The sequence below is a fragment of the Physella acuta genome, unplaced genomic scaffold, assembly GCF_028476545.2.
Source record: "Physella acuta isolate Inbredline_101_S28 unplaced genomic scaffold, ASM2847654v3 ptg002490l, whole genome shotgun sequence".
Taxonomy (NCBI): domain Eukaryota; kingdom Metazoa; phylum Mollusca; class Gastropoda; family Physidae; genus Physella; species Physella acuta.
Genome location: NW_026733963.1, coordinates 41,823 through 55,498, shown reverse-complemented (window position 1 = coordinate 55,498; position 13,676 = coordinate 41,823). Strand labels below are relative to the sequence as shown.

Sequence of the window (13,676 nt, the reverse complement as noted above, 5' to 3'; positions counted from 1 at the left end):
GTTTTTCCCATAAAATACAAAGATTATATAGGGAAATACAACTGGTCAGTTTTGACCCCTTTACGAAGTTTTCCCAGATATGCCGAGTTTTTTGTGACACCCCAAGGTGTTCTCCTACCACCTCACAAAATTTCAAGGGGGGTCGTCGGAGGAATTTTTTTTTCGTAATAGAGCTCATATAAAGAGAATTTCACTCGCGGTCACTTTTTAGCCCTCGTCGAGGGCTTTGAGTGTAACCGACAGTTTTCCCTAAAGGTCAAGCCATTGACCTAGGAGCATGCAAAAAATTAGCCAGATGTACTGAGCTTAAGTACCCTAAAGTCTGCGTTGAAATGACCCTCTGTTTTTCCCATAAAATACAAAGATTATATAGGGAAATACAACTGGTCAGTTTTGACCGCTTTACGAAGTTTTCCCAGATATGCCGAGTTTTTTGTGACACCCCAAGGGGTTCTCCTACCACCTCACAAAATTTCAAGGGGGGTCGTCGTCGGAATTTTTTTTTTCGTAATATAGCCCATATAAGGCGCCGGTCAGTCGAGGTCAGTTTTGACCCCCTCGCCGTAGACTTTTCGGCCAACCGTCACCGGCCCTCGTGTTCTATCGCCCCAAGGCACCATCGTGCCAAATTTGACGCGCCTGCGGCGCCGGGAAGTGCCCTATCGGGCACCCGACAACTTTGCTTTATATATATAGATAAACATTATAATTAAACTATTTAGAAATCAAGTTACTTCTGCATAATCAATGAAATATTTTGGATCTGTATCCCCCACACCTCATAACTAAGTTGATTTACTTTGTTAATAAAAAAAATATAATTATTAAACAAAAACAATAACTTAATGCCAGAAAAAAAAAAGACGTGCAGAATAAAATATATGTAGGCCATTGTAACTCGTTGCTCACTTTTGGCTCTTTGCCATATTTTACTAATGGCCAGAGTACCTTCTTGGCCACATTTCACCCATTCTCCACATTTCACCCATTCTCCACATGTCACCCATTCTCCACATTCTCCACATGTCACCCATTCTCCACATTCTCCACATTTCACCCATTCTCCACATTTCACCCATTCTCCACATTTCACCCATTCTCCACATTTCACCCATTCTCCACATTTCACCCATTCTCCACATTTCACCCATTCTCCACATTTCACCCATTCTCCACATTTCACCCATTCTCCACATTTTACCAATTTTCCACATTTCACCCATTCTCCACATTTCACCCATTCTCCACATTTCACCCATTCTCCACATTTCACCCATTCTCCACATTTTACCAATTTTCCACATTTCACCCATTCTCCACATTTCACCCATTCTCCACATTTCACCCATTCTCCACATTTTACCAATTTTCCACATTTCACCCATTCTCCACATTTCACCCATTCTCCACATTTCACCCATTCTCCACATTTCACCCATTCTCCACATTTTACCCATTCTCCACATTTCACCCATTCTCCACATTTCACCCATTCTCCACATTCTCCACATGTCACCCATTCTCCACATTCTCCACATTTCACCCATTCTCCACATTTCACCCATTCTCCACATTTCACCCATTCTCCACATTTCACCCATTCTCCACATTTCACCCATTCTCCACATTTCACCCATTCTCCACATTTCACCCATTCTCCACATTTCACCCATTCTCCACATTTTACCAATTTTCCACATTTCACCCATTCTCCACATTTCACCCATTCTCCACATTTCACCCATTCTCCACATTTCACCCATTCTCCACATTTTACCAATTTTCCACATTTCACCCATTCTCCACATTTCACCCATTCTCCACATTTCACCCATTCTCCACATTTTACCAATTTTCCACATTTCACCCATTCTCCACATTTCACCCATTCTCCACATTTCACCCATTCTCCACATTTCACCCATTCTCCACATTTTACCCATTCTCCACATTTCACCCATTCTCCACATTTCACCCATTCTCCACATTTCACCCATTCTCCACATTTCACCCATTCTCCACTTTTCACCCATTCTCCACATTTCACCCATTCTCCACATGTTACCAATTCTCCACATTTCACCGATTCTCCACATTTCACCCATTTTCCACATTTCACCCATTCTCCACATTTCACCCATTCTTCACCTATCGCCTTATGGCCACAATCCTACCTTGGCCACAATTCTCACGTGGCCATTGTTGTCCTATGGCCACAATTCTCACTTGGCCACTGTTGTCCTATGGCCACAATTCTCACGTGGCCATTGTTGTCCTATGGCCATATTTCTTTTTGGCCACAATTCTCGAAAGTTCTTTCATCTTTGCTTGCAGCCACCCTGAGACGTTAATTTCTCCCCCCATAAGTGTTTGTCAATTCATCTTTCATGTATCCCCCCACCCCTCCCCCACCCCTCCTCTCTGCCAGCTTCCTCCGAGTGTTTGCCTTGTGATATTGCTTCAGGGCTTTCTTCTGCTACCTCCCCACCACCCCCACCCCCACACTCCCTGCTTGTGCAGTGTAGACCTGTCGTTCGTCTGTCAAACAATGCCAGACAGACAGACAGACAGACAGACAGACAGACATTCACGTCAGTAGACTGACATTCAAGAATAATAAAAGTAATTGAAATATTGAAATATGTTAAAGACATTTTAAATGTTTAATTAACTATAGACGATTGTATTTTTAAAACGAAGTTATCTTGACATTACAGTATGACATTTGTCTACTTGACATTAGGTAGAGTAGATAACTAACTTGTGTGTAGCAGGGCATTAGAGAGGCCGATGGTATACAGACTCAAACTCTATCTTTAGTAATGACAAGCTAGGGCAATGTTAGTCACCGAATGGCGCTAAGATAGTTCAGCGTCGCTGAATGCCCTAAAGTGGTGTGGCTGGCAAAACAAGTCTTTTGTCCACCGATGTTTGTTGAGGTTTTAAAGTGTAAATATATATATATATATATATATATATATATATATATATATATATATATATATATATATATATATATACATATATACATATACATATATATATCTATAATAATAGTTTCGCTGTCTGTCTATCTATCTATCTGTCTGACAAGAACGCTCTAGAGAAAACACAAGGAAAATAAAAACATGCATAGTAATTCGAAAAACGAAGTATGACGTCGACACATTTAGCGCACAGAGTAGAAAATAATCTCAAGCCGGATAGTGCACACATTGATATGACGTCATTGATTATCGATATTCAATACAAAGGCAATTTGGTCTAATCCAAGTGGTTTGCGTGAAGAGTTTCTTTCATACAATTCTTCGGGTAGGGGCGAAGCCCCACCCCCGCGTAAGAACGTCTGAGCCCCCCCCCCCTCCCCAACTCAAAAGAAATTTCCTCATCGATACTCTATAATAAAATTACCGCCTAATTAATGTGTCTAATCTTAAAAGTGTTTTTCTTGCAATGGGACGGTAGTAATTGGGGGGGGGGGGGGGTGGGGGGGGGGGGGTGGTGTGTGTGTGGGGGGGGTGGAGGGGCGGGGGGGGTGGTGTGTGTGGGGGGGGGGGTGGGGGGGTTGGTTTCAGTGTTTCTTTCAGACTTTTTCCTCCCCGGAGAGGGGTGGGGGTACTTGAAATTTTCGGGGGCGGGGGTAGAATTTTCTGGGAGGGGGCGGACACTGGAAAAAGTATATAATTATATTTCGTTGAATGGGACGGTAGACATGTTTTTTTTTGGGGGGGGGGGGGGTGGGGGGGGGGGGGGTGGTGGTGTGTGTGTGGGGGGTGGGGGGTGGGGGTGGGTTGGTTTCAGTGTTTCTTTCAGAGTTTTTCCTCCCCGGAGAGGGGTGGGGGTAATTGAAATTTTCGGGGGCGGGGGTAGAATTTTCTGGGAGGGGGCGGACACTGGAAAAAGTATATAATTATATTTCGTTGAATTGGACGGTAGACATGTTTTTTTTGGGGGGTGGGGGTGGAGAGGGGGGGGGGGGGTGGAGGGGGTGGGGGGGCGGTGTGTGGAGGGGGGGGGTGGGGGGTGGGGGGTGGGGTGGGGGGGTGGGGGTGGTGTGTGGGGGGTGGGTTGGTTTTAGTTTAGAGAAAAGAGACAGCACTATCAACCTAGCGCCCGGTGTATCCTTCCTCAACGGGCCATTTTTCTCGTACATATATATGTATATATAGTATGTGTGTATCCATGTATATTTGTGTAAGTGCGTGTGCGTGTGAGCTTGCACATATGTTGTGTGTATGTGTGTATGTATGTATGTTATCCGAATAGTTAAACTGGCACTGAGGATTATTTTTCTACGTCGAGTCCCTCATAGTCTTCCAACTTTCTTCACACAGTCCATCGTCACCAACGGCCTGTCGTCTGCGGTGTAAGACTTTCTATTTTAACGCTGCACCGTTTCGGAATTTCTCGTGCAATAATTACTGCATGGCTGCACGTGAGTGGGTCATAAATAACTGGACTGATCGTTGAAATATGCAAATGAGGTGGCGGGGACCATTAGGGCAGGTCTGATGTCTATACGCCCTGACTAGCGGAGGCCGGAATATTTAATGGGATGGAAATCATTTAAAATTTGGGATGTATGGAGGGACTAAGGGAACGTTGGGGGGGGGGGGGGAGGGATGGGGGAGGTAGGCGAGAGTTATTTATTAGCTGGGAGGTGTGAGGTGGTGGTAGTCTTATGGTTGTGAAGAAAGGGTGTATGGGCTGTGAGGGTTGATGTGTAGAGGGTGTATATACATATAAATGGTGACAGGACAAATGATCTCAGGACAAATGATCTCAGACAAAATATCTCAGACAAAATATCTCACGGACAAATGATCTCAGGACAATGATCTCAGGACAAATGATCTCAAGGACAAATGATCTCACGGACAAAAGATACCAGGACAAAATATATCAGGACAAATGATACCATGGACAATTGATCCCAGACAAAATATCTCAGACAAAATATCTCACAGCAAAATTTCAATAGTGTATTGGATGATTTTAGTTGATCTGAACAATTTTTTTGACTGTCAAATGGTTTTGCTTACTAAGTTTAATATTGTTTATAGGCCTATATAATAATTGTGAGAAATGTTTACCGTATAAATTTGTCATATTGTACTAAACATTTTAAAATTAAGAATTCTAATATAGTATGCGAAGATTAAAGAATTTTTTTTTTATAGATAGCGTAGGTGGGATTGACAAACATGTGACAATCCTACCACGTCAGGTGGACGAAACTAGATCAAAGGGGATGAAATAACAAAAAAGACACACCTTCGTATCAAGGTGGCCGCCCGCTTTGATAGCAGAGACATGCCTTTAGGGAAAGACAACCGCCCTCCATGGACAATACAACTAGCATCTAAGGTCCATTGTTATGCGTCGGTCACACCTTAGTGATCAGGTGATAAATGCTTATTTAAACAATGAGCGGTCATCGCGGAGCGAAGTTTGTTTTACTGTACATGAAAACAAAGCAGTATTGGTAGTGCTTACTCAGCTATGGCCTCATAATTTACCTAGCAGTAATGTTTTAGGTCATTAGTTTCTGGTGAATTTGTTTATTAAAGCCAGAAGTGGAGCAGGAGTCAAAGATATTTTAAAATGTGAAGTTAGAACATGTCGAGCTAGAGTTAACACAATACATGATCACATAGTATTGGAGAGATGTGATCATTACGATGTACCTGCCAGCAAAGAAAAGTATACGTTATGTTTGAGTTGATGCTGCAATAAAAACAATAGTATTAAGTTAAGAACCTGAAGAAGCATTCACATTTTTCAAAAATATTTAGCGTGTTCTGATCATTAATGTTATTTTATTTGTTTTATACATTATCATTTATTATACCTTTCAGGCTAAAGGAGTAAGTTTGTTTTAATTTTTATTTTTCAAATCAAATGCTATTACAAAGATTAAGTTTCATAAATCATTTGATTCTTTGTTCAGTTAAACAAATTCATTTTATTCACATTTATTATGCGTTAAAAAGTAAACAAAACTATATTGACATTTAATTTTTTTTAAAGTTCAAATCAACTAAAATCATCCAATACATTATTAAAATTTTGCTGTGAGATATTTTGTCTGAGATATTTTGTCTGAGATCATTTGTCCATGATATCATTTGTCCTGATATATTTTGTCCTGGTATCTTTTGTCCGTGAGATCATTTGTCCGTGAGATCATTTGTCCTGAGATCATTTGTCCTGAGATCATTTGTCCGTGAGATATTTTGTCTGAGATATTTTGTCTGAGATCATTTGTCCTGAGATCATTTGTCATGGAACCCATATAAATATATATTACATGTATATATATATATATATATATATATATATATATATATATATATATATATATGGATATAAATTATATATATATACATATACATATGGATATAAATAATATATGTATATATTATATATACATTATATATATATATATATATATATATATATATATATATATATATATATATATATATATATATATATATATATATATATATATATATATATGTATTTATATATATATTTAAATTTTTTTTCATAAGCCGGACAATCTGGAAGCGTCTCTGGCATTAAAATGTATCGCCATACAGCTCTTGACGACATCTTTATGAATAAAATACCCTCTTTACAAATCTCTTGTTGCAATAGTTCGGTTATTGTTTGAAAATATAAGTTTTTTTTTTAGTTTCCTTTGTTGACATTTTCGCTGAGTATTGCCATGTGAAGTGCTATTTGTGGACACGGTGAATATCCGCAGGTGTAAAAATAGCCATGCATATTTCATCACCAACAGTTTATTGTCAAAGTGTTAGGCGCTTGCAGGGTTTCTCTTATGGGTGGGAGGTATGTGTGAGACGGTTCCCGGGACTTACACACGGATGGTTGGGAACATTGGGGTAAGGATGGACGAGGATGGGGTTGAGTGGGGGGGGGGATAATGTGTGGGTGTGGTGGGTGTGGGTGCAAGAAAGTGTAAAAACAGGGAAAGTTGTGTTAGTAGACCGGGAAAAGAATTGTGTAGGCGAGCCATAGTTTTAAATATTTTTAGACGGATGGCCGGAGAGCAATGTCATAGGGGTTAAGTTAGTGCAGAGAGCAGGGGGAGAAGGTGCGATGCCGAGAGGTCAAGAGATGGAGAGAGTAGTAGTGAAGAGGAGAGAGTAGGAGGGAGCAAGGTGGAGCAAAAGTGATGCATGCAGGAAGGAGCAAGGGAGGGGAGAGAGCAGGAGAGTGCGAGAGAGAGAGAGAGAGAGCATGAGAGTGCGAGAGAGAGAGAGCAGGAGAGTGCGAGAGAGAGAGAGAGCATGAGAGTGCGAGAGAGAGAGAGAGCAGGAGAGAGAGAGAGCAGGAGAGTGCGAGAGAGAGAGAGCAGGAGAGTGCGAGAGAGAGAGAGAGAGCAGGAGAGTGCGAGAGAGAGAGAGCAGGAGAGTGCGAGAGAGAGCAGGATAGTGCGAGATAGAGAGAGAGCAGGAGAGTGCGAGAGAGAGAGCATGAGAGTGCGAGAGAGAGAGAGCAGGAGAGTGCGAGAGAGAGCAGGAGAGTGCGAGAGAGAGAGCATGAGAGTGCGAGAGAGAGAGAGAGCAGGAGAGTGCGAGAGAGAGAGAGAGCAGGAGAGTGCGAGAGAGAGAGCAGGAGAGTGCGAGAGAGAGAGAGAGCAGGAAAGTGCGAGAGAGAGAGCAGGAAAGTGCGAGAGAGAGAGCAGGAGAGTGCAAGAGAGAGAGCAGGAGAGTGCGAGAGAGAGAGCAGGTGTGAGTAGATCATCCTATGTAGAACATATAGTCATTTTATTATAAAATACACAAATTTAAAACTTCGTTCTCTTCACATTTTCATTGCAATAAAGCAGCAACTCAGTCCTACTTAAATGAAGGCCAGTATCAACACTAATGTTTTTATACGCAAAAACTGGCCTTCAATTCTTCCGCGGGCTGCTTACATATTCAGCAATATATGAGCCGCTCTTTTTGACGCTCTGATTATGACATAAAAAACATGTTTTGATTACGAAGAAACAAATTGTTTAACGTGTAAGGTACTTTACAACCTATGTATAACTACTCACACATTCATAAACATTGAAAAAATATTATTTGGATGTCAATTCTTTTTAATTAATTCTATGGAGCAAAAATGAACAGTGGCGTCCTCTTTTATGCATGTATTCTTACTTCACTGACGTTGATAAATCGTTTTATTCTATTTTTACAGATCGGCTAAACGTTCAACAATGGGATTTGTTACTGTCGGAGTTTAGAATCTGAGATTTGTAGAGAGACAACCAGGCACGATGGCTTTTCATAAACGTTTTCATCGTTACTACTGCAGTCATCTCTTGGAGTACACAACACCCTGTTGAGCGCTACATCATCACATTCGCTGGACACATCTGAGTACAACTCACTAAAGCTACAGCTGACACGCTTCTCGTGCAGGCAATACGTCCAGGTGACGTCCAGGTGACACGTCCAGGTGACACGTCCAGGTGAGGTACAGGTGACACGTCCAGGTGACACGTCCAGGTGACACGTCCAGGTGATACGTCCAGGTGAGGTCCAGGTGACACGTCCAGGTTAGGTCCAGGTGATACGTCCAGGTGACACGTCCAGGTGACACGTCCAGGTGACACGTCCAGGTAACACGTCCAGGTCACAGGTTCAGGTGACACGTCCAGGTTAGGTCCAGGTGATACGTCCAGGTGTCACGTCCAGGTGAGGTCCAGGTGACACGTCCAGGTGACACATCCAGGTTAGGTCCAGGTGATACGTCCAGGTGAGGTACAGGTATCTGGAGCAGGTAGATAGTCAAGGAAATACGTCTGAGTAGAGGTCACATATTCAGGCAAAAAGTTCAATAACACTCCAGGACAAATCAGCACGTCCAGGAGACACGTCTTTTTCAGACGTCCACGCATCACGTACAGGTAAGGCGACTAAGAAACACGTCCAGGCAGTTTCAAAGTCCAATCAACACGTCAATGTTCACGCTCTTTACGGGCAGGTAACACGCACAGGTAACACCTCTAGGTAACACCTGCAGGCAACACGTCTACGCTTTACGTCAGGGTAACACGTCAAGGTATCACGTCAGAGGAACACCTTCAGGCAACACGTCCAGGTACCACGTTAAGACTACACAACTATACGTCCAGGTCAACTCCACACACCTGAAGATGACCAACCTCACCGACGTCCTAGAGGTCATCTACATCGACAGCCCGACCAACGCCAGCAGCCCGTGGGACGACAACATCACCAGCACGCTGCCGAGCAGCAACCTCTCCTCCGTGGAGCAGTACGACGTGCCCACGGGGCTCATCTGCCTCCTCGCCTTCCTCTACGGCTCCATCTCCCTCCTTGCCGTCATCGGCAACGGCCTCGTCATCCTGGTTATCGTCAAGAACCGCCGCATGCACACCGTCACCAACATCTTCATCGCCAACCTTGCCGTCGCTGACGTCATCATCGGGCTCTTCTCTATACCGTTTCAGGTGAGTCGAGGTGTATTTGTGTACTCACGTTTAGAAGTGTGGGCGCGTGTTTGTTTATTAGATTCGTGTGACTAGATAATATAAATAAGAACTCTTGTTTTTATAGACGACACTAGCTTCGAGCAGATCTCTGAAGCTTTAATTTGAACCAAGCATTTATTTCACCCATTTTACTAGATTTACCCGTTTCTAACACGTTTTTAGTTCTTCGTTTGTAGTATTGTAACTCATGATGTAAAAGTTAACATCAGTCTATCAAGGATTAGATAAGGTAATGGAGTGAAAATCCTGGCTTTTCTGCGATCCTAACGCCGCCCAAATCAAATTTGAAGTGGTAAATAGTCGTATCAATGATAACTAACCACGCGAAATATCATGGTGTTGTGACTCACGTAAGTCTTGGGAGACACACAGTTGGGGCCCGAACACAGGGGCGTAGCGAGGGGGGGGGCGGGGGGGGGGGCGGACCGGACCGCACCGGGTGACACCATTTAGGGGGTGACACCAAGGCAAAAAAAAGAGCAAAATATATACAGAAAAATGATAATTCCACTTAATTAAATGATTAATTCGAGTGTTAAATAGTGTTTTAAGAGGTGCATATCGAAAGTTTAAGGGGGGGGGGGGGGGGGGAGGGGTGCAAATCGAAAATTGAAATTTGTCCCCGGGAACAAATTAAGTGCCGCACCGGGTGACACCCGACCTCGCTACGCCACTGCCCGAACAAAGTAGGTAGAAGATTATGACGGAGGCCCTAGGTTCCAATCTGTCAATGAGTCACGTTGCTATAGGTTACTAAGGACGCCATGTATTTTTTGTTTTTTTTTCATGAAAGACGTAGCTTGGATAGGAAGGAAAATGTCGGGGTTGATGGAGGGAGGGGGGTTTACTTTGAACGTGTGATATTTTTTTAAAAAGTTCTTAGTATGTGTATAAATACCAGAGGATAAATGTTTGAATCTCTCTGACACTTATGGCAGTAGATCGGGTTACGAAATAAACATTTGAAATAAATCAACCAAAATAAGTGGCCCGGTTCATTGATTAGAATAAAACTTTAAAGTTCTGGCCATTTAAAGCTGCCCGAAGACACGATCTGATGGACCCAGTCCGTCACACAGGTTTACCTCGTGTTGTGCGAATTATTAGTTGATCATTGAAATTCACATTTTTTCACAAAGGTTTGAATTACTGCAGAGTTGACCTAATGACATACATTTTATTTTTATTTTTAAAATACTGCGGGAGGCATTTTACCTCGATATTGTTAACTCAAATGTTTGCCGTCAGGCGGCTATCATGACGTCATTTAACATGAATTCATTCCCCCCTAGTGACATCCTCCATCCCACATCATCAACCATCCTTCATGATGTCACCCATTCTTTAGGACACTACCTATTCCTCATGACAACCCCCATGACACAACCCATCCGTCATGACAACCCCCATGACACAACCCATCCGTTATGACAACCCACATGACACAACCCATCCGTCATGACAACCCCCATGACACAACCCATCCGTCATGACAACCCCCATGACACAACCCATCCGTCATGACAACCCCCATGACTCAACCCATCCGTCATGACAACCCCCATGACACAACCCATCCGTCATGAAAACCCCCACGACACAACCCATCCGTCATGACAACCCCATGACACAACCCATCCGTCATGACAACCCCCACGACACAACCCATCCGTCATGACAACCCCCATGACACAACCCATCCGTCATGACAACCCCCATGACACAACCCATCCGTCATGACAACCCCCATGACTCAACCCATCCGTCATGACAACCCCCATGACACAACCCATCCGTCATGACAACCCCCATGACACAACCCATCCGTCATGACAACCCCCATGACTCAACCCATCCGTCATGACAACCCCCATGACTCAACCCATCCGTCATGACAACCCCCATGACTCAACCCATCCGTCATGACAACCCCCATGACTCAACCCATCCGTCATGACAACCCCCAGGACACCACCCATCCCTCATAACCTCACCCATCCCTCCTAACGCCCCCCACCCCCCCCCCCCCACCCTCCAGTTTCAGGCCGCCCTCCTCCAGCGCTGGGTCCTGGCCAACTTCATGTGCTCCCTCGCGCCCTTCGGTCAAGTCGTCAGCGTCAACATCAGCATCTTCACCCTCAGCGTCATCGCCGTCGACCGCTACATCGCCGTCATCCACCCCTTCAAAGCCGGCTGCTCCAAGAAATCCGCCGCCATCATCATCACCGTCATCTGGGCGGTGGCCATCGGGGCCGGACTTCCGTTTCCGCTGTTCTACTGGGTCGACACGATCACGGAAAACGGCGAGGAACAGATCCGGTGCTCGCGGCACTCGCCCGAGGACCTGGCCAACTTTGACCTCTACTACAACACGCTGCTAGTCTGCTGCCAGTACCTGCTGCCACTGGTCATCATCACCTTCTGCTACTGCCGGATAGCCTGGCATATCTGGGGGTCACGGCGACCCGGCGCGCACGTGGCGACGGAGGACGTCAGAGGAAGGAACAAGCGAAAGGTGAGTACTGTGTGTTTGTATCTCCTCGGCTGGTGTCTGCTCACGGTTTACAACAGCACGGTCAGAAAACGGCAAGACTAAATTAATACATTATTTACAATGGTTGAATATAAAATGTTAACGAACCAATTTGTGGCCAATCTAAGTTCAATGACCCTAACTGATCAAATTACACGATCCTTACAGATCTATCTTATTTTGGTATATGATCCCTACAGCTAAAACACATCGTAGTATATGTACTCATATATGCTTACACATATATACCGCAACAAATGACACTGACCCCTAAAAGTATATTGCATGTAAGTATATTCTTCATGTAATGCCATTCACCCCTGCTGGAGTATGGGCCGCCAACCAAAGATCTCTGAGCCATTTTCTCAGTTTGACTCCATGTGTAAACGATCATAATGGTGTTAGCTTCAAAGTTCACTAACCCCAATGAATATACCGTTACAAAGAACACTGATTGCTAAAACTATATTCTAAGTACAGTCGTCAACAGCAACAGTTGTCAACAACCTGATCAAGTACCCTGATTCTCTGAAGAGTAGATCCTAGTTATTGCATGTACATTTAAAAAGTACATAACTCTAAATAACAGAACGTTCTTTAAGTACCACGACGGCAAACAAAGTACCCCCATTAACAATTCGCGTTCTAGAACTATATTCTAGACAGTTGTTTCTTTCAGGCTTTTATTCGGAACAAGGAGGGGGGGTACATTTATTCAAACCCCCCCCCCCCAAAAAAAAAGCACGCCCATTCCCCTGGAGAAAAATGACTGAAAGTAGCTCTGAATCTAGATCGATCTTTTGTGCTTGTCAAACAAGTGATACAATTTTTTTGCCCAGCAATTAACTCTGATCAGTTTTGATATTACAACGTGAACTTCATCCCCATCCCGATATCCCCTTCATTACTGTCGCGCTTCAATTAATTACAAAACTCATGACGTCATCGACTGCTTAAAGCCCCCGGATTTTCTTCTACTCGTTAATGACGAAATTTGATTCAGGGAGAAACAATCAATAATGACGAAAATTGATTAGAATTTGATCAATCGCTAGTTGAGACCGAATTTTAATAACGAAAAGATTTAAAAATATTTCTTCCTATCAATAAACTCATAGAATAAACAGGTCACAAGTGTGTCTAAATCCCAACCTGTGTTATTTCAGACTATTTTTATCCGGGAGGAGATGGGGGGGGGGGGGGCGCCTGGGGGATTGCATTTCCAGGGGGGGTGGGGGACACTGGTAAAAGTATAGATTTTCAATATAAAGTCTTTTTCTCTCGGGGTGGGGGGGGGGGGGGTGGGATGTGGCGCTAGACATACTTCGGCGGGGGGGGGGGGGAGGAAGGAGGGGTACTCCCCCCTTTTCACCCCCGCCGAAGAGATGCCTGAAAGAAAGACTGATCCCATCGACCCCAACATCAACTGTCAATAAACTCTAGGCTAAATAGCTCACAAGTGGTCTAAATCTCAACATCGACACCCCCCAACCTCACCTCTGACCCCCTCTCCCCCCACAAGGTGTTTCGAACCCTGAACCCGATTTCACCTCAACCACAACACTCCGTGTTTTCTCAACACTAACCACAGTACAGTAT

General features: G+C 43.9%; 1 protein-coding gene across 1 annotated transcript; it reads left to right on the top strand.

The window, feature by feature from the left end:
• The first annotated feature begins 9,073 nt into the window (after window positions 1–9,073).
• LOC131933394 (neuropeptide Y receptor type 2-like) lies at window positions 9,074–12,623 on the top strand. The gene is made up of 3 exons (XM_059290167.1): window positions 9,074–9,502; window positions 11,583–12,059; window positions 12,558–12,623. Exons 1-3 carry the CDS (start codon window positions 9,185–9,187, stop codon window positions 12,621–12,623), a joined length of 861 nt encoding a protein of 286 aa, XP_059146150.1. The 5' UTR covers window positions 9,074–9,184.
• Window positions 12,624–13,676: the final 1,053 nt, after the last annotated feature.

Bases quoted from the DNA above. Each gene is read 5' to 3' on its own strand.
- LOC131933394 (XM_059290167.1), top strand. From the start codon at position 9,185: ATGACCAACCTCACCGACGTCCTAGAGGTCATCTACATCGACAGCCCG. The intron at 9,503-11,582 runs GTGAGTCGAGGT...CCCACCCTCCAG, and splicing joins TCTTCTCTATACCGTTTCAG to TTTCAGGCCGCCCTCCTCCA. The intron at 12,060-12,557 runs GTGAGTACTGTG...TTCTAAGTACAG, and splicing joins GAGGAAGGAACAAGCGAAAG to TCGTCAACAGCAACAGTTGT.